Source organism: Podarcis bocagei (assembly GCF_964188305.1).
Source record: "Podarcis bocagei genome assembly, chromosome: 1".
NCBI classification, from domain to species: Eukaryota; Metazoa; Chordata; class Lepidosauria; order Squamata; family Lacertidae; genus Podarcis; species Podarcis bocagei.
The window spans coordinates 47,622,890-47,645,113 of record NC_138125.1 but is presented as its reverse complement, the minus strand read 5'-3'; the positions used below and the strand labels follow the sequence as shown (position 1 = coordinate 47,645,113).

Here is a 22,224-nt window from a genome sequence, read left to right as displayed (position 1 = left end):
GCCTGGCTCCGGCCGGGTACAAATAAAATCTTCATCTTCTTCTTCTTCATCTTCTTCTTCTTCTTCTTCTTCTTCTTCTTATTATTATTATTATTATTATTATTATTAGAATTGGAAGGGACCCTAAGTCCCACCCCCTGCAATTCAGGCATCTCAACATGTGCTCCTCCATCCAATCTGAAACCATACTGGACCCTGCTTAGCTTTGCAAATGTGCCAGCAATTTTATTGCTGCACTACCAGGGTGGGGGTAGGGTTAGGATTGCGTTGTAAACTCTAGTTAACAAAGGATTTCAGGGTGCTGGCACATTTAGACTTTTAAAATTAGTTATCAAATAAGTCTCCCTAAAGGGAATGGGCTGGATGGCAGGATAGGGTGTAGGGAATTTGGCCTCTATAACAGGCTTCGAGGTCTAGTCACTGAACTTGCTACTGAGAAACGAATAATGTATAAGCAGGTCTTATTAGAATTGAGGAAAGAAGTTTTCAGGTGGCTACATGTCCTGAAATATTTGGCATAATTCTGATGGCACACTCGGCGGGGGAACTACTCAACCCATTTCACCAGATATATCATCTACAAAGGGACTGTTGAAAAGATGTGCTGATTAAAGTACAGTGGTACTTCAGGTTAAGTACATAATTCGTTCCGGAGGTCCGTTCTTAACCTGAAACTGTTCTTAACCTGAGGTACCACTTTAGCTAATGGGGCCTCCTGCTGCTGCTGCTGCGCCGCCGGAGCACGATTTCTGTTCTCATCCTGAAGCAAAGTTCTTAACCCGAGGTAATATTTCTGGGTTAGCGGAGTCTGTAACCTGAAGCGTATGTATCCTGAAGCATATGTAACCTGAGGTACCACTGTACAGTTCACCCCATCTGTCCTGTTAATGCTGGCATAGCAGTGACAGAGTGAAAAACCGCACCATTTCACCAAACTGTACTTTAAAGTATTACCAAAAGCACTGATGAGAACACTGGTATGAACTGGAACTATAATAATCGCCTCTACAACAAAACACAAAAACATTTCTGTAGCTAAATCTCAACTCTGCTAGGCAGAACTACAGTATCAGATAAGGTGATCAGAAAGGACTAACACCTGTGAATAATTTCCAAAGTTTTCCATCTCTTACATCAAGCAATGGCTACAAAAGGCTGTTTCAAACTGTTGTTCGTTTTTCAGTACTTACAATAAATCTTTGTTTCTGTAGCAGTTTTTAGCTGGACCTCATCTGCATGTCATTCAGTACTAGTGCAGGCCATTAAATTGGAGTCCAGTCAAGTATTTCTAAAGATATTGAGTACAGTGCTGTTAAATGAGTTTCTATCCTGAAATATAGAAGCTTTTCATGAAAGGGAAGGAGGAATTTTTAGAACTTGGCATTACTGAATTTGATGCTTTCTTTTGTGGGGTCGTTAATCAAATCCACATTTTAGCGCTTTTTCTAGTTAAAAAAATATCAGGCTAGTAGAAAAATTGGGATCTGCCTAATGCTGTTATAACAGCCTCCGCCACAAATAAAAATAAGAGTTGCTTCCTTTCCCTGGCTCACTTTCTGTGCCATTTCCCGCAACACAGAATCATATAATCACAGAATTGTAGAGTTGGAAGGGGCATGAGGGTCATCTAGTCTAACCCTCTGCGATGTGAGGCTTGAACCCACAACCCTGGGATTAAGAGTCTCATGCTCTACCGACTGAGCTGTCTGACTCTCGTTAACACCAATTAAAGATTCAAATAATTTTATTTTGCTTTCTGATTAGTTTTAACATGATTTAGAGTCAGACTAAAGAGATGCTGGCAAAGTGGATTACAGTACATGGTGGTTATCATCTTTTGGAGGAGAAATGGAAGTTCCTATTCATAGGGAGCTCTGTAGTGTAGCAAAGGGCTTAAATTTTGTACACACCAAACTGCATTTAAATCTGAAAGGGGATCAAGTGTACATTAACTGTAGGCCAATTTATGGCCATCAGATAGATGATAGATAGATAGATAGATAGATAGATAGATAGATAGATAGATAGATAGACACACACATTAAGAGAGGAACTACTGCGGGATTCTATTTGGTTTTACATTTCATTACATATACTACTGATCAGGCTGCCACACCAACTTTAAAGTTTCTATGAATTGTGCATCAACCTTACAAAAGAAATCAAATGCGTAGTTTGATTCTGTCAGTCTGATCCTCAGCATGTTTGCTTCAGAGGTAAGTCCCGCTGAGTTCAGTAGGACTAATGTCCTAGTTAACTGATGAAGACTTAAGCATTCCTAAGCAAAAGACTTAAGCATTGTGCTTTAAACCTTTAATGATTCATCACAATCCTTCTGGAGGTTCTGCTCTGAAAGCCCACTGAAATGTATGGGAATGTACAATAGCTGCAGCATGCAACTCTCGTGCAGTTTTCTCCAAAGGACTCTGCCCCTTGCCCCTTGGTTCCCTATTATAGAAACTACTGCAGTTTGTGCATAACCTGCTGCGGCTTTCCTGGGAGGGACTGACACCCGTGGAAGGGCCAGACTACAAGTCACATTGAACAAGCATTATTTCGAAGGAAAAGCGGCCTTTAGGGACTTTCAAGCCAGTTTCCCACTGAGAATCTCCCCAGCTGCCCCTGAAGGTGTGATTGACAGAATCTTTGAGTTAACAGTAGTTGGGGGTTCAGTGGGAATCCAGTGAGGGGCCCAAATCTGGGCCTGGGAGCTCCCAGAATGGATTTTCAATGGCCATTTGAAGGTTTATTTCTTCAAAATAAAACTGGTCAGCTTAACCATGCCATTTCTTTACATGCCGAATGGAACATGTAGTTTTGCCTTGCATCTCAGTGGTAGCTGCTTTGCCTACAGAAGACCCCATATTCAGTTCCTTGCATCTCCCATTAAGAAAGACCTTGGCCTGAAACCTTGGAGTCAGTCAAACTGCCACAGTAGATAGCAGGAGTGAGCTACACGGACAAAAGTCAGACACAACATCAGGTAGCCTTGCACATCCTGTTCTCTTCTCTACCTTCACAGCAGCCGCTGACTATGACTATGGACAAAGTCAAAATACCAATGGAAAACAAAACAAAAAAAAAGTATGTAAAACATTTGTATTTCGGTTTTTGTTTGTTTGTTTGTTTGTTTTTTGAAAACTGAAATAATATTTTACCACATGGGGAAGCAAACAAAAATAAGTAGAGAAGGAAGTTTTATTTTCAGTATGGAGGACAGCATTGTAAACAATGAGGACCTTTAAAAACTATGTACAGCAATTGCAGTTTCACAATATTTTTTCCTTTTAAAAAAGGTTGGGTAAATAAATATTTACAGAGAAGTATACAGGAGGCGCCTTGGAAGTTGATTTTAAGTGAACACAAAACACGTTAGTACAGTTTGTGCATTTTGCATCTAATGGGAACATTTGTTTTTAATGGCAGCATAAGGTAGTCTGCAGATTTCCAAGTGAAATCATTGAAGTGACTGTCTAAATGGGTCTTCTGTCACTGATCCCAATAAGAGTTCTGCCATTGATTTTAATGTGCAATGTTCTGGAGCTCCAGCTCCTTACTAGGAAGCAGATTTGACCTACTGAGTTGAACATGTCTGATGCTTTTCCGGACTGGATTCTGCATTGCCCCCATAACCAGCATCCCTGAAAGAACAACTGAGCATGCAAAATTCATAGCACCACTGCTGTACAGTTGTATATTTCAAAGTGGTTTCACTCCCTTGGACTCCTGAGCCAGCTCAATGAGAATGCATGATGGCTGGGTTTGCTCAGTCCTCTTATAGCAGAATCGCTCTAAGAATTTCAGGAGAAGGCTTCAGGTTTAAATTTTATGGGGATGGTGTCATTACCTTTATTCAAAACCAAATTGTATAGCAGACTAAGCACTCCTGTGCACACTTACTAAGGAGTAAGCCACATTTTAACTCAGCGAGTGTTACTTCCAAGTAAAGGTGCATAGAAGTACATTGCACAGTACAATTCGAAGGCTCACACAATCAACTTTTTGACATCATCTGGTAAGCAAATATCCACTGAAAAGTTATATCAGAATGGCTTCTCCAATTGGATTTCCCCAGAAACTGTTCTGGATCAATTGGAACCTGGGGTCATTTTCATACGTCCTTCCCAGAATAGGTAGGGATCACTCTTTAAAAGCTGTCACATAAGCACCAGCTATCAGCATGTCACATGTTGGTCCTAACAAATTACTATAGACAGAACTATGACCTGTGATTAGATCCAACTGTATAAACTCTGTGATTCCTGGAAAGATGGTTTTTAATATTCTACCTCTTCCCAAATATTATTTCAAATGCCTCTTAGAACAGTTGTAGAGAAAAAGGTTTCTCTGCAGATGTATTGTCCTGGTTGCTTCTTTTTGTGTTGCTTACATTATTTGTGGACTATAGCAAGCAGCTGTTAGCTGCTGATAGCTCTTGAGTGGACTAATCAACGCAGGAAAACAACTTCTTTTCAGACAACAAAATCTATTTTATAAGCACCTAGTTTAAGTGGTATTATTGCTGAGAACTGGTAACACCCAAAGTTCCTGTAAGATGATAGTGCTGGGGAGACTGCGCTTATAGTCCTTGTTACAACAACTGTCCAAGATCCAGCATTTCATTTTCAAAATATTTTTTGAAAGTTTTGACTTTTGCTCTAATACAATACAACCAAGCAGGAAACATTAGCAGACATTCAGGAAAATAAGCCAGAACAACTTTAAACTTACCACATCCAGTTTGGGGAAAGAAAAAAAAAAAAAACACCCAGCGTGTGTATGAATGGCATCTTTAAAGTAAGAGAAAGCAGAGTTTACCTTTATTTTCATAACTTAAAAAAAAATTTAACCTGAAAGCAAATAGTCAGTCTTTATCTTACATTTAAGCGCTCTAGGGAAAAATCCCCTCTTCACAAGAATTGCTTTTAAATTTTGAAGTAAAATGCTTTTTAAACAAAAATACTGTGCAACATCAGCACTACTTTTCTCTCTTAAATATTCAAATAAATAAAATAACTTGTTCTATTTTTGTCAAGGTTTTTTCTCTCTCATTTGTTTGTTGTTTTCAGTCACTTCTACTGTAAATCAGTTCCAGTTTGACCTGGGCTTTTATATATATATATATATACGCACACACAAACTCATACAACACTTAAAAGAAAGGGATTTTTTAAAAAATAAAATAAAATGGAAAGGGTATCTTTGTATTGCACAAGCTTAGGGAATCCCCAAGACTTCTCTGAGCAAGTGCCAGCAGGCGTTCCACAGTCCAGGCTCCTGTGTGGGATGAGACACAGGCATGAAAGGATCAGGCAATGAGAGGAAGATCAGAACATCCTGGCTATTCTTGGTTGGCTTCTTCCAACAGTTTTCTTGAAGGGTGGTGGATTCAGAATCTAAGTGAGCGCAGGACCGTTATCTGCAGAAGGAGAGGCAATGAAAGGGAAAACTAAAAAAGCAACCCTCATACAACAGGCAGAACACACAGGGCGGGGTCTGCTGCTCCAACACCCCCTCTTTGCACATCCAGTGTATTCCTATTGAACAGAGTCCACAAACAAGAATGGAAGTCCTCATATCCCTGAAACAGTTGCACAGAAGAGTGAATTTCAGCAAGTATATATGGATGTGCCACAGGGCTACTGAGGTGAAAACTCCTCCTGATGACTTTCCAACTATTTTTTTTTAAAAAAGTGCAGGAGCCCTGTGCTTTATTGCCTCTAGGAGCAAAGATGAAAGCCAGCACTATACACTTCGCTGCAACAAAGAACGGCAATGCTGTAGTTCAGGACAGCTCTGTGACTACAAACCTAAGGACTGCAAACCATAAATGGCAATCATAGCTGTGTTGGTTTAATGTTGGAATCAAATGAAAAACTTGCAGTTTATCCTTGGCCTAAATCGCCTGCTACAGGATTACGTTGACACCAACACCTCGGCCTATGAGCTGCTAAAAATAGCCACAATGACTACTTCTCATAAAAGTACATGACACCACCATCACCATTCTGTATACATGCACACATGCACACCCACACCTCATAATTGAAACATTTGCTGAAGGACAATATTGAATTCTGAAACCAAGAGGAGCAAGAAAGGATTTTCATACTGTGCACCAGCCAAATTCAAACATTTCACCAAGTTAACTCAAATTCTATGCTCATATACAAAACTGATTATTTTGAATGAACCTAATTTGCATCCTTTATTATTGACTCAATATTTCCTTTCTCTTTTTTTTCAAAAAGTGAGAAAAAAAGGTGTGGTAATAGGAGAGAAATATATTGGAAATATCAACAATGGGAGTTTATGAACGTGGGAATCTGACTGGGAGTATATTGGTAAGGAAATATATTTATGCAGTCCATTGGATTGTGGTTCCATTTGTACCTACAATCCATTACTTAATTAGTGTACTTCAACCAAATTATTTCAATGGGCTTAAGCATGGGCTGGATTGTGGCCCAGTCTATGTTTTCAACCGTATCTGCACAACCATGGAGATTTTAAAGGTTTATTAACAGCTGAGATACTTGGGGTTCTACAGCAAATAACAGACACCACACTTATGGGAATACTACTAGTGTATGTGGGTTTATGAATACAGAGGAAAAGGACTAGAAAGTGTTGATTTGGGTGTGCTTGTCCTACATCTGCAGCTGCTTAAGTGTGAGTCGGCAAACTTGTGAGTCAGAGAGTGGCTCAGCACAATCTAAAGTACAAATGTCCTTGTGTTTATAGCAAGTTTGCCTCAGTCCCTGCTGCTTGGCTAGAACCTAATCTGTGTAGGAATGCTGAAAGGAGGGCAAGTTGCTGGAAATACTTTTGCTATGACCTGTCTCTTGGGACAGACTGAGGTAGGATTACTTTATGCTACAGTTGAATATAACTGCTAAGCTAAGGGGCTGCGTTATCCTGTCAGTAAAGGAACTGACCCTACCCAAACTGTCTGGTGTTTTTCTTTCCCATTCTGGGTTCTCCATTTGCACATTTGCTGTAACCTTTCATTCACCTAGGAGCAGAACATCCAGAGGGCAGATATTACTATAATGAGCAAAATTCCCAAAGAACCATACCTAGGCCTATTCCAACTTTCAGATTGCAAATTTTGTTTTGTCCCTGCCTCTCATGATGATGATGAAAAGAATTTGCCGGATTCAAATATGACAGCAGGCACAGAAGGCATTTAGCACAGATGGTGTCCCTTCTACAGGCTATGCTTATCAACTATCTGATCCGCTCCAGGCATTAGCAGGAATGATTTTCTGTATCTATGGAACTACAGCCACAGGCTGAAAAACAGCAAATTTGAACAACTTCTAACAATGAGTAATAGATGAGGGAAAGGGAAAGCAAGTAAGGGTGAAACCACATAGACTGCCCTCACCACATACGTGTCCAACACAGAAACTATGGACCATCTCATTATATATAGTTATAAAATTATTTTTGCTACAGTCACAGTAGTTAAAATGGGGTGCTTTTAGGCACTATCTTTTATCAAGTTGGCTAATATTAGGAGAGGATCGGATTACCACCCATCTGCCATTAACTTCCATGGTGTATCAGGAGGTACTGCTCTCCGTAACTCAATGATTTGTGAGAAGACAGCTGATAGTGCCAAAAAAGAAAGAAAATGAGGAGGAATATTTGCTACAGCATTGGCCTTGGGAGATATCTGTATGAGAAATGCGTCCGGGAGACAAACTGTATTGAGGAGTTAGTGACCTGACATGGTTACCCTTCCTGCATCTGTTCCTTCTCCCTCCCTCGCTCTTGTTAAGTTTTTGATGGTGTGAGAACAGTCTTTAATGTCCTGAGAACGTTGGGAGGAGGTGAAGCCCCACACACAGCTGCCTTAATCAGTTGTGGAGGATAATGCTGGGTGCCTCCTTTGATGCTGGACATTGTTTTGAGAAAGTGAGGCATTGGGAGGGGATGGTATGCACATAGATACACAGGCTATCTATCAAATTGGACGGTTTGGGCAGAGTGTCTTTGAAGCTCGTGCCTGGACTGATCGGCCACAGGGCCATAAAAACTGAGGTCACCTGGGGGAGTCACTTCACCAGTTCTTGAGGGCTTCCAAGTACACTTACTTGTGTACTTATTAGTATGGTTTCTGAATCTCATTTTAAAAGAATCGCCTTCTGCAAGACAATATCAAGTCAGGAGGCTGGAACAGATGGTGCAAGTTGCACCCCTGTTTCTTGCAATAATGAGTTTTTGTATCGTGGGAAACAGAGCAGAGTTTCTTTTCTGTACTAATTAAATGAAGGGTGGTGCTTCCACAACCCAAGTTCAAACTAACACTCCCTAGGACTGCTCTATACTAGGCTACAAGTTCTTCACCTCCACATCCCACAAAAACTTTGCCTTTCAGAAGTCCCTTCTAAATGCTGTCGCCTTTTCTTAGTTCTTTTTTATCACTCTAGAATGTTCTGCAAACATTCAAGCACCAATACAGTAGCTGTTGCTGGGAACTTGGTATATATGGGAGTAACACACAAAGATATGGTCTGATCATAATCCTATTATCAATTAAAGCCTGTAAAAGCACAGAGTCCGACCCTTGGCCCATTTAGTTTGTTATTGCCTTCCATAATATGACCCCTCTAGATGTCTTGCACTAAAATTCCCATCAGCAATGGTGACTGGGGCTGTTGGGAGTTGCAATATATCATAGGAAGTCACTAGGTTGGTGAAGGCTGGTGTATACTTACTGGCATATAGGAATATTGCCCAGCCCTCCCAAGAGAAGAACATCCTATGTTAAGTCAAAGTATCACTGATAAGGGGACAGCAAGCAGTAACATGGCCTCGTAGAATAATAACAGGAAACAATCATTAAAATAAAATATGGATCACACACACACACACACACACACACCCCACATACATATATAAACCAGGACACTTTTTCAAACTTACATCTATCTTAAGGTCAGGCTTTTAAAGGAATTTCTCTCGGGAACTCTACAATTGTCTAGGTCAGAGCTAAAGATGTCCCAGCACAATGTCTATAAATACCTTAAAGCGTCACAAAACACAATGCTATTGTCCCTATGTAAACATAGTGCTTATCCATGCTGCACTTTGGGGATCTTAACCAATGTTAAGCTAACCATACTTGAGTGCTGGCCCAGTTATGATGATCATATCCCACCTTTACTAGCCAAGATATAAACTACTCTTGCCTACACATGCAGCCCCTTTGCTCTTTCCTTTGTAGCATGAGCAATGAAAATAAGCTTCTAATAAATCATAGTTTATTGTGTCACCTGAACCAGGAAACTATGGTTACCAACCAGAACAAGCCAGGATATTAAAGCAATTTCAAATTGATATGATCATCCAAACTTAGCCAGTATGTCTGCATTGTGCTCTTTAAACAAGAATGCAGAATAGTTTGGGACAAACTTAAAGTGCAGCCATTTCACAAACAATGAAACATACTTCATTTTGGAACATACCTTTTAATCCTGCTGCTCAGCTCCATGGTGCTGGAATGAGAGAGATTCTGTCTTCTCTACTGCCCTTTGAAGATTACTGAGTATTGCTTTGGTTTATTTCAACAGGAGCTATCAAAAATAAGACTAAATGGGTTTTTGTTTTTTTGTTTTTCAAAAAGTAAAAGAAACGTGAGGTATTTTTTTCCTTTTCATTTCTTTCAAGGTTCACATCCTTTGTTTCATTTTTGCAGAGTCTGTGACTTGATGGTTGTATTCCATCCCTGTGCTTGGAAATGTCTTTCCACAACGTAGAAGGTAAAGGAGCAAAACGTAAAACACAAAGCAGTGGCTAGAAAAAGATGCCAAGGTGGGGAGAGATGAAGCATTCTTTACAGACGACAAATGTGTCCAAAATAAGGAGGCAAGAAATTCCTCAGTTTTATGTTCTTTGTTGATCTTCCTTGCCTTTTTATTTTTCAAACTGTTAAAGGTGAGGACAGCAGGAATATGAAGGGGGAAGTCACAAAATCCAGTGTGCTACAGTAAATGCAAACTTTTCACAGTGCAAAAGTCACACTGGCAAGGGATTGAGTTTCCTTTCCATCTGGAACTATCCATACCACAGCGGTTTCTCTTTCTGTATAGTTAGATTATCAAGTAGACTTCATTGCTTTTATTCCCTCTTTTAATCTCAAAAGGTCTCTTTTTTCTAACAATATATAGAATATATAAATAAATATATAAACACTCTATGAGGCGGGTTCCTGGTGTCCAACCCTTCTGTACTTTTAGTTTTTGTATCTGGCTGATATATATCAAAAGTCCAGAAAACTAGCTTTCTACTACTTATTTGTTAAAGACGTCTACATTTCAGTGGTTGCAAAGAAAGGAAGGGGCCATGAATGATCATGAATATAAAATAACCAAAACTCTTTTTTTTAATAAAAAGAGAAGGTAAGTTTTCTATAAAAAAAATATTGTACTGTTGTGCTTTCAGTGTACACATCCAAAAGTGAAAATGGGTCTAACTGGGGACGGGGGGGGGGGGGGGAATGCAACAGCCACAATAAACGTAGCAAAAAGGGCAGGAAGTAGCTCATAGAGTTTGTGTGTGATTAGTTAGTTTAGCAGCTGCCCTTTTTCTTTGTGGACGGGGAGCTGCTGCTCTGGTTTGAGAGAGGCTCTTCTGAATCATCCTCTTCAAAGCCGTGAAAAGTTGAGGTGTCGCTTTCGGATGTGGAACCGAACAAGTCCTCCGTAGTGTGTGCTGCTGCTGCTGCCGCCGCCGCTGCCTCTTCCTTCCTGCTTTCTCTTCCCAAATGAGCTGACATGTATGATGAATATATCAGCACATGGGTTAAGCAACAGGCATCATCATTAATTTCATCATTATCGCTTATTATCACTATTCAACAGTTCAAACTAAGGAGATCTCCCAGCCATACAAATATATATATGTGTGTGTGTCTGTCTGTATATATCTAAAGTGGGGTTCAGGTTGATAACAGAGCAGTAGAACAGCAGCAGGAGCAATAAGGAAAGTATAAACTGAATTGCATTTGAAAGAGTAAAAAGCAAAACAACCATCACAGTTGCCCATAAACTAAGGCAGCAAAAGGGTTAATATTGTTTTCCTCTCTTTAAAACATACAGAAAACATTTTTTTGTGATTATTTTGAGCAGCTTTAAAATAACTCATACTGTGTGTAATAGTGGGAATTCATTAAGAGCATGGAGTAACATGACTGGCCTTCATTTTGGCATCAACTGCCCTAAATGTATTATTTGAGAGTAATAATCCATTTCAAAAGTTTTCTGTAACTTTAAAAAAACAAACAACCCCAAAGCACCCTCATCCTGATCTTTCTGCACCTGTTCTCCTAAAGTGGTATAGTTCTTTTGTAAAACAAAGTGGAAAACTTTTTCAGAACTAGTAAATAAGTAAATACATATTGCCAACTTAGTAAAGTTTCTCTTTGTATATATGTACATATATTAAAAGGCAGATAAAGCATTTCATCCAAAGAAAGAAAGGTTTCTAATATAATATGTAACTTTGACACAATTTTCAGAATACACTCTATTCCTGGATCCATCTTCGGAGAGTGAAACAATACCCCCATTGTTTCTTGTTCAGTAATTCCAATTAGCATGACTTCAAATAGATGAAGGAAGTAGATATCGAGAAACTATTCTGATCTACAAATATCAGAAAATGTTCTGATGTACAAATCATATTCCCAAAGATGAAAATACATGTAAAATAGTAACACTTAATGATTTCACTGTGTCTATACAGGCAAAGAAGTTAACCTGTCTCCTTTTGTCATATAAAGGAAGTTTCTTCAATGGGTAAATGAATAAGGTTTTTGTTAGAATTAAGAATGATGCGCCACCCAGACTGCATGTGCTTGTACCCAGCATGCTGTATACAGACTCAGACATCTGTGTAACAGATAACTGACTCTGGTAAACAATTCAAACTGAATAATAGTTGCTTTGCAAAAGGATTCCATTTACGGGAGTATCCATCTCCCCTTCCCCCAATGATAGCTTATACTAATATACTGGACTCTATAGTTAGAAGGTCTAAGTGCCACATTTAGCAGGTGGTTTGCAAATATGAAAAATAAATGAATATGAAAAAGCTTTATATCTAAATTATAATGTAAAATTAGGGATGCTGGAAATACAGTGTTACCTCGGTTTAAGAGCAGCCCTGCTTACGAACTATTCAGTTTACAAACTCCTCAAAACCGGAAGTAGTGTTCCGGTTTGCGGGACCTCAGTCTAAGAACGGAATCTGAATGGTGGAAGGGCACCGGTGGCGGGAGGCCTCATTAAGGAAAGCGTGCCTCAGTTTAAGAATGGACTTCCGGAACAGATGAAGTTCGTAAACCGAGGCACTACTGTATAGCTAGGGGCTACAAAAACAAAAATAAAAAACAGCCCAGAAGACTTGGATCCAACTTTAGCTGACTCACCCCAATGGTAAGCATATTCCTAGCAGGACCTAGGAACACATCTGAAACGCTAACAGATTTATTGTGGCATAAGCTTTAATAGTAGATAGGTAGCCGTGTTGGTCTGCCATAGTCAAAAATAAAAAAATTCCTTCCAGTAGCACCTTAAAGACCAACTAAGTTAGTTCTTGGTATGAGCTTTCGTGTGCATGCATCTGAAGAAGTGTGCATGCACACAAAAGCTCATACCAAGAATAAGCTTTGTTTTACAAGGCTGGCCCAAATTATTTTGATGCCTGAGGCAGAGAAGCAACTGCCCCCTACACTGCAAGTCAAGGTACACAATACCTCAGGCCAGTCAAGTTATTTTGGCACCTAAGGCAGAAAATCCTGCAGCTGCATCTTCCTGTCCCAGGAAAGTACAACAATGTCAAATAAAACAACCAATGCTTTTTTCTGGCAGTAGGCACTGGTTCAGTTGTACTATGGAGGCTCAGCCTCATGTTGCCCTTGGGGAGGGTGAAGCTTTGGAGTACTGATACTGTTTTTCCAGGGGAAAAACCACTGAAAATAACCAAGAATTTTCTGCCATTTCATGACACTCAAAATCAGCTACCTATGGCAGCCACTTTACTCAACCTAATGATAGGGCTGGTGCTATAAATGACCTCCTTGACTATAAGCATGGAGTCTTATCCTCAGCTAGCAGATGTATGTGTGTATTTGTAATTCAATATAACATTTAAATGTATGCAGAATGGGCCTAGGGTTGCCACCTTTGTTCAGGTAAAATAAAGGATAGGTTGGGCAAAATATGGGACAGATCAGGTGGGGGCTAAAAATTACTTTTCCCCCTTGCTCTCCACTAGGGCCCAGGAAAGTGGGTACAGGATTGCAGCATAAATCTGTTGTGCTTTGTTTACCCTCTGTAAAGCACAAAATAGCATTCTGCTGTCACCAGCAGAGTTTGGAAGACATAGGGACTGTTTTTGTGACCCACCGGTTTTGATAAAAAGTTGACCACTGGTTTTTAGAAGAAGTTTCTGCGTTATTTGGACAACAAAAAGTAGATTATCCTACCATGTAATTAATGTCAGGAGCAGAATCAATGCAACAGATTTCAAATTCCAAGGATTTTTGTTACTGTAGACACTATACAGATGCCCACCACATCCTCCCAACCTCTCTTATGTGCATGGGAGTTTCTTTTCACCAACACACACCATCAGTCAGCAACCCTACATGTGTGAAAACCTGCGCAGAAAAGGGCTGCATGCACATAATCATGTGCATAAGAACTAACTGGATTGAACCTTATGATTTTAACCCATGGGTTTATATTCCCCCAAATCCCTAAAAAATAAAATAGAAACAAGTTTAAAATGGAATAAACATTGGTAAATATTGTTAAAAACTCCCTTTTTCCTTGTTAAAAACAACCCCCCAAGTAGAATGAAAATGTCCAAACAATCCCCAAACTCAACAACTGAGCTGGACAAATCTCAAGATGATAATGATAAAAGGATCACAATTTATATTAAAACAGACACACATAGATTAAAAGCAGATTTTTTTAAAAAAAAAACCTCTTCAGTAGTATTACACTGCAAGAACAATGTTTGACAAACATCCCCAGTCTTATGCAATATTGTGTGTATGCTTGTGCATGTAAGAGACAGTGAAAGAAACAGAGACAGAGGAGAGCGCAGTGGAAATAATTATCCAAGTTGAATGGGAACAAATCTCATCTGTATATACGGTTGTTAAAATGCCCACCCAAAACTACATGTCTAACCAACTCCAGTTGTACAAGAAAGTATAACAATAAATCCACAATTCCTAAGTATGAGAAAAAGGAATTTACATATGTCAGTCACTCACAGGAAGTTACAATAAGGAATCACCTACCAGATCGCCCACAGTCTGAACATGAGACAAGTTCCTCTGGTCGTCCACTTTTTTTATTCATGTTAGATCCTCCAAGGCAGAAATCACAGTAGTTATTGGAAATGATGGCCCCATCTGGTCCTTTCTGGGCTGCAGGTAAGAAACATTCTTGCTTAAACCAGGAGACATGCAGTACGCAACTTTCACTCTTTTCTCTACACGGGTTTGAACAATACATTTGACAAAGAGAATAACTGGAATAAAGCTAGTTCAAACTGCCCAGTGCATGTATCTGGGTGCCCCATGACTCCTGTACTCTACGGCTGAAAATTTAATTGACTGGATCAGACTACAAGCAATTCCTGGTGAGTATTTATTGTAAGATTAGTGTGCCTCATGCACATAAGGTTGCTTTTTGGTTTTTTGCAGTGATCGCACAAGATCATTGACATCAAAATGCCATCCCGTGTCCCCCAGACCCCTGGTAATCTGGATTTACCTTTTCGGGGGCGGGGGGGGGGGATCCAATAAGTAAACACAATTCCCAACTGTTGCCAACATCCCATTTGCAGTATCTCAACAACCCTTGCAAATTAACCCATGACCTCTGAGTCCTGAGTCTGGAAGCATCTTAAATTAATTGAATTTAGTTCTCAAAGAGACTTGGGTTATGACTAACTTGTCCAATATATATCAACGCAACCTAAGTTCAACTGACCATTTGGATCCAACCCATTTTCTTTTAAGTCAGAGAGCAAAAGCCAATGGCATTCCAAATCACCGCTAAACAAGTTTTAGGGGCATCCAAGTGTGCTAAGCAATACCTCAATAATTTTGAGAACACTTCACATTTCTAAGTGCTCCTGAGACCCTTGTAGACAACTACGGTAGCTTTACAATCCTGGATGTTTAATCTCCTTTTACTAACTCTTAAACTGCCATTTTAAGCATACTTAAGATCACATTCACAAGTAAAGGAAGAGAAGGGCAATCTCTGCCAGCCCCACTGCAGCCCCATGTGCCTGCTGGATAATTTTTCAGATGGGAAGGGTTATTTGTACTTGGAACTTCATTAATGCTGGAAATGTTGCCAATGGTGACTAAGGCTGGACCTCAGGGGTAAAGTCCAAAACCTTATGGCCCAGTGTCCCAGTTAGGATATTCCAGTGAGGTCTTGTGCGGTTATAATTTTGTGCTGTTTTAATTTAACTTGTGCTCAGAAGTATACATCAATATTTTTTTAAAAAAATAAATAATATGGAGATTGTCTTTCAGAACCTTCTTCCCAACCCCCACATATTTTCTAGTGCTATCACCAGTTTTATTTGTTCGCGTCTTAAGATTTACACCCCGCCTTTCCACCCAAAAGGTGCTCCCAACATGGCAAACAACAATAATATAAATACTACTAGTAAAACATAAAATAGTAATTAAATATACAGCCCAAAATGAAAGCAAGGCAGATAAATTATCATTTAAAATGATTAAAGGTGACATGTTAAAACCAATTACAACAGGCAAGTCAGCCTGGCCTGTCTAAATAAAAATGTCTTTGCCTGGTGGCAGAGGTTCATCAGAGACTGTGTTAATGGCTGAACCCCTTGATGCAAATATTGTAACTCCACCAAAGGGGGAGGTGTGCACAGGGAGGAGGCCAGCACTGATTTAAACTGGAGTTATTTTTTTACTCTAAATTAAGCTTTATGACACCACTCTAGAAGACAATTCACATCCCAAATCAGGAAATCTACCATCAGCGCCAGGAAGAGACGGTGCTGTAAGGCTTGCAAATAACAATAAAGATTGCCAAGCACTTGACTCACGTTAAATAAAAGTGCTATTTAAAACAATTAAGGATAACAATATAATACAATGGGCTGCATGAGACTTTTGTTATCTGCTTATTCTGCGCCTTATAGGCCACTACAGTCCTTTGTGCTGGCACCTCAGGTCAAAAAAGCAGAGTGGGGAGAATGAAGCCCCTGCATTTAGTTATGAGAAAACAAAAGCTCTTTGTTTGAGGCCTAGGCTGAGAGCTTCTGTGTCCTGCGCCCTTGAGCCCTCTTCTTTGCAGTTCAAATCTTGTGTTCAGAATTTGGCTCCCCTGTTTCCACATATTTCCAAGCCTTCATCCCTCGGAGGGGTGGCTGACATACAGTCTGAACCTATAGGGTAAGTGGCACTGAGCTGCTCTCCTGTTCCTTCCCTACCCCCCTACTGCTGACAGAGCTCATCTCTCTGCAGGTCTGACATGTTTCCATGACAACCAGAATCCCAGGCTCCTGCTGCCTCTAGTCTTGCCACCTGTTATTACCCTATCTCTCAAGTGTAAAGAGCTGATTTGTGGCCTCTTGTTTTCCCATTCAAAAGCAAGTTTGCAAGGAATAGGTGGGATTCAAGAAATGAGAAATTAAAAAAAAAAAAGCCACAGATTTGCATCAGCTAATAAATGGGAAAGGAAGAGCAGCAGGAACGGCAGAGAGGAGACAAGCTTCTTGGAAGCGCCTTGCGCTAACAGAATGAGAGATTGAATCCCTGCTGGAGAAATGTCCACCTCCGGCTGGCTTATTCCCAACATTTAATGAGAAATGGAGAAAGTCATTGCAGGTGGGTTTCAAAGGGAACGGTTCATTGCACAGACCATTACATTTATTTATTTATTTTTATTCTTTGCACACAATAAAGGTGTGGACTGAAACAAGACATAGAAGGCAGTATAAATCGGTCAGAGTGCTGAAGGACGATCCAGATGCAGCTTACACAAAGCTTAAGACATTTCGTATTCATTCAAAAGGAGCCTTTCCCCCCCACCCCACCCCCTGATGCTTCCAACATTGCATTTCTCTGCTGCTGTTTTTAAGAACATTGGCTTAAGATGTAAGTCTTTGTAGTGGCCTGATTTCACAAATGGCTTGGAAATTGCTCTGATTATCCCCTCCACTCCAGCTGATTTGCAATCACCTCTGTTCACAAGGGAAGCTTCTCTTGGTGCAAAGGTCACCGTTGTCCTTCCAGCAAATGTAGAAGGGAAAGTGTGCAGTTTACGGGATCCGTCTAGAAGACCTGGTCTACACATAGAGCAGGTCACCTTCAGGAATATTTTGCCTCAGAACAACATATGTATTCCTCTTTCCCTAACATCCAGTAGAAGGAGGGGTAAATGGACTGAAGGTGGGATAAAAATGTAAATAATCATAACAATAACGTGATACTGTGTTCAGTGAAAAGACACTGCTGTCATCCTCCTCAAGGAAGGCAAGGGATAACACTCTTTGCATTCAAATATACTTCCTGCCATTGACCAAGGAGAAAATACCACGGGGGGGGGGGGGGGAGAGAGAGAGAGAGAGAGAGAGAGAGAGAGAGGTCCCTCCTGCAGCATTCCAAATAGCTGGTGCTTGGTGTGAGGAGCAAATAGTTTCTCTCCCACTGAGAAGCTGTCTTGATTTATTTATTCATCCATAGCCTCCTGCTTAGATGAAAATAAAAGTTAAGAAGTTTCAAAGGAGATTTTGCATGGGAAATGGGGGGTAGCTTGGGATTCAGTGGGATAAAGGCATCATTTTGTTTTCCACTTCTGGAGACTAGGTATCAAACTAGGCTTCAGATCTAAAATTGACATCAGCTGATCAGGGGAGAGGTTCCAATTTTATTTTATTTTAATCTGTCCTGGTCCAAATTAACCACAATGCAAGGTAATTTACAAGATGGCTTCCAGTAGGGTTGTCATCCCTCCTCTGACACTACAGATAAGAACAGAACGTTTCTGATGCATCACCAGAAAATACATGGCTGATCTCAGCTGTGTGTGCCCCCCCCCCCCATTTTACTCATCTGCACTAACTTTTGCATGGCAGACTTGAAGACCTGCTTGTCCCAGTGGGTGAATGAGCACAATGGATGATAGGACTGAGAAACAAAAAAAGAATAACAGCTACAGCTGCCCTTTTCCCTGTACATGGAGCGGTTAAAAATTCCATGCCAAGTATGTGGGGTAAAATGAGGCATTCCCAGGCCTTATTTGGACTTCATGGTCTTGAGTTCCACAATGCGGAAACGTGTCTAGCTTCTATTAGCAGGTGAGTCCTATATGCTAGCCATACTCTTCAGCACAGAGTGTGGATTCAGATGCTGCATATTACCATGAACAGTTGGGATAGCAGTAGCATTAAGCACAGAATGCTGCTAATATGACAATGGATAAATATATTTAAAACCAGAGTACAGTAGTAGAAAGTAGGGCAAAAAAATCAGGAGCAGTTAGCATTGTTGGAGCTATCTATGACTATGCAGTATGAATAGTCACACTCTCACTATTTTGTAGACCCTTGCAAAAACTTTTATGAAAAATATTATACACGCCAAAAATAGCATGCTGTCTCCATTTCTTGAAGTGGAAAGGCCACTTTAAAGACTGGTCTTGTGTTGCTGCCCTCTGGACCTCTTGTGGAGGAGGCATAAGAAGAAGGGCTTCCGATGATTGCAGGGTCTGGGTGGGTTCATATGGGGAGAGGCGATCCTTGAGCTATTGTGGTCCTGAGCTGTTTAAGGCTTTATAAGTAAAAAACAGGACTTTTAATTGGGCCCAGAAAATAATTGGCAGTCAGTTCAGTCAGGCCAGGATCAGTGTAATATGCTCAGACCATATTGCCCCAGTGAGCAACCTGGCCAATGAATTCTGCACCAGCTGAAGTTTCTGAACAGTCTTCAGAGGCAGCCCTACATATAACATGTTGCAGTAATCTAACCTAGGTTACCAGAGCATAGGTGACAGAAGTTGGGCTATTCCTGTCCAGACAGAGGCACAGATGGGCCAGCAGCTGAATCTGATGAAAGGCATTCTGTACCACTGAGGCCACTTGAGCCTCAAGCAACAGCAAAGGATCCAAAAGTACCCTCAAGCTACATGCCTGCTCCTTCAGAGGGAATGTAGCACAATCAAGAGCAGGCAACCTCCCACCTATCTGGTCTAGAGAAACACCCACTAGTGCTTATCTCAGTCTTATCTGGATTGAGCTTCACTTTGTTGACTCTCATTCAGTCCATTACCAAGGCAAGACAACAGTCCAGCACCTCCACCTCCACACCTGAAGACATGAAGGAGAAGGAGAGCTGGGTGACATCAGCATATTGCTGACAACATACTCCAAAACTCTGGATAACCCCACTCAGCAGTTTCATGTAGCTGTTAAGCAGCATAGGAGATAAACTGAACCCTGAGGAACCCCACATTGAAAACTCCATGGGACCAAAGAGCACTCCCCAAGCATCAGCCTCTGGAAACAACCATTCAAGTAGGACCAGAACCACCACAAAGTGCTGCCACTCATCCCTCCAGAAGGATACCATGGTCAATTGTTTCAAAAACTACTTAGAGGTTGAGGAGAATTAACAGGGACACATTTCCCCTGTCTCTCTCCCAACAGAGGTAATCATACAGGGTGATGAAGGCAGTTTCCGTGCCGAAACCAGGCCTAATCCCTGGTTTTAGCATCCAAAGAACCTGAAGGATGGGGCAAACTTAACATCCCATTTTGGACTCTGTTATTTTATGAAGCAGACCTTTTTGAAGCCAGTCAGTTCAAATTAGGATGCCCTGACAAACATTTTCTCCAGAGTCCTTGGGAAATATACTTTTTAGACATCCACAGTGGCCAGAATGGGGGATAGAAAGAGGAAGGAATGTTTTTCTTCCAGCAGCTGACGTCAGGCAGCAAATCTATATCTGATTTTGGCAGATTCCGCACCAGCCTATTATTACCACAGATACTGCTGTGAAGAGATACTTGAACAGAAGACATGGATGAACTAGGAGGAAGGAAATAAGCAAGAACCCTGTACTGTGGCAATGATCTATCTTCCACCACCCCACATGTCACAACCTATTCTGGGTTTGTTTTGCATTCATTAAACTCGGCTTCTTGCATTTCTTTCCCATGTAGCTAAGGAAATAATCACGGCCTGCCATTTACCGTGCGTTTGGCCTTTCCGGCCATTTCAGAAGGCTGCAGATTAGTCATATGGATTAACACCCCCCCCCACTTCCCTTCCCAAGAGCCATACAGGAGAGGATTCTTGAAGTCCAGACCTTGTGACCTTGTGGACCTGTCAGATCTGATTCACAACATGCACCCAACTTAGGGAGTAGACGGCTCTGGCATTCTGGCTTTCCCTGCCTCCTCCCTGCGTACAAAGGCACCACTTAACTACTACGTATTAGCAATATGAACAATTAGCATTCGCATGAAAGATAGATGGCAACATAAATTAAATCCTGATAAGTGAAAGAAGAGAGGTTTTCAGGCTGTAAATAGACATTCAAAGAGAAGCCAGGTTTCGGCTGCAGGAGGGTGGGAGATTGTCTGAGTGACTGAAAGAGCGCACTATGTAAAATCCTGTTCCCAGATACAGTGGTACCTCGGGTTAAGAACTTAATTCATTCTGGAGGTCTGTTCTTAACCTGAAACTGTTCTTAACCTGAAGCACCACTTTAGCTAATGGGGCCTCCTGTTGCCGCTGTGCCGCCGGAGCACGATTTCTGTTCTTATCCTGAAGCAAAGTTCTTAACCCGAAGTAATATTTCTGGGTTAGCGGAGTCTGTAACCTGAAGCGTATGTAACCTGAAGTGTATGTAACCCGAGGTACCACTGTAATACTTTTTGCCAGTTCTAATAAATTTCCTGCTGCATAAGGTGGGAGAGCAGATTGTGGTTGCTGACGCAACCCACCATGAACACCTCTAGGCCTGCCAGATATCCAGGTATGGATATCCAATAGGTATAGGACCTCTGCACAAAATATTTAACATCTGTAGGTGCAAATAATTTGGTTTAAGCCAATACAAGTTGGATTTTTTTGCATATAGGTCCTTTGTCGGTGAGATGCTCATGCATAAACAGCAAGTGAGAAATGCTTTCATTGTGAACAGGGAGGGCAGACTCAGTCCTCCCATCTCACATGAAAGCTAAGTTTATCAGAACTGGGCCAAGAACAGAAGGCTTTTGAAGGAGCTGCAGAAGCCATCAGAATCAACCTCAGAGCCAACCCTACCACTACACCCGGTGAAGTGGCCCACCTCAGGCATCTTCTTATGGGGATATGCGGGTCATGAGTGGATAGAGCCAGCCAGAAGTGGGGTCCAGAGGAAGAGCAAGACCTAGAAGGAAAGCTCAAGGTAGAGGAAAGGGGGCTGTGGTTAACACAGCCACAGGCAATTCAAGAAGCTAAGAAAGGGTTAAAAGCTGAGTGTGAGTTGAGTGTGCTTTGAGCCAGCAGATACAGCATGTAAGGGAAAGTAAGGAAGAGATAAGGAGCTAGAGGTGAAGGAAAATAGGAAGGGGCTTGTGACAGGGGATGGCATGGGGCACCTAAGTGCTGTGGGCAGCTGGGCTCAAGGCAAAGGCTGCGTGAACAGAGACCATAAAGAGGGATAGCAGCAGCCTGAATGGCCATGTTCCTGCTGGAAAAGTGCAAATCACTGAAAGGATGAAAGCAGGGTAGGCAAAAGACAGACGCCTGGCTTTCATAAGGCAGGTGAGCTATGCCACCCTGCTGGGCTACGGGATATGGCTCCCTATGGTGTTTAACTGCCCCCATTGCAAGTCTGTGCACTGTGACAGGCTACCCGTAAAAGGCAACAAGCTGTCATTTGGTTTGTCTCATTTCTTGTGAAGAGGACATGGACACTTCAGATGGGACAGCATGCAGCAGCTAGCCTTTTGGAGTATGTTATTCTACTTTATCAACTGCCGGACCAGTTTTGAGTCCAACTGAAAGTCCTAGATCTCACTGTTAAAGCCCTAAAACATTTGGAACTAGGATGGTTAAAAGACTGCGCGTGTTTGTATATATAAGTAGCTTGGACTATGTTTTATTATGTTTTTAATATGTGTTGGAAGCCACCCAGAGTGGGATGATGA

General features: G+C 41.1%; 1 protein-coding gene across 4 annotated transcripts in view; it reads right to left on the bottom strand.

Annotated features, from left to right (window-relative positions):
• The window catches only part of DPF3 (double PHD fingers 3), a 195,158-nt gene that overhangs the window by 23,576 nt on the left and 149,358 nt on the right, over positions 1-22,224 (bottom strand). For 2 of the 4 annotated variants that reach the window (XR_014005920.1, XR_014005921.1), the window contains exons 8-10: positions 14,327-14,455; positions 9,477-10,779; positions 3,181-5,419 (exon numbers count right to left, since the gene is read on the bottom strand). Coding sequence is in view for 2 of the 4 variants with exons in the window: in XM_081186344.1 (XP_081042470.1) it covers positions 14,327-14,455 (129 nt within the window). In the remaining 2 variants the exon portion in view is untranslated. Of the gene's footprint in view, positions 1-3,180; positions 5,420-9,476; positions 10,780-14,326; positions 14,456-22,224 lie in introns of those variants that run through there. The other 2 variants (XM_081186344.1, XM_081186343.1) reach the window with 1 other exon arrangement.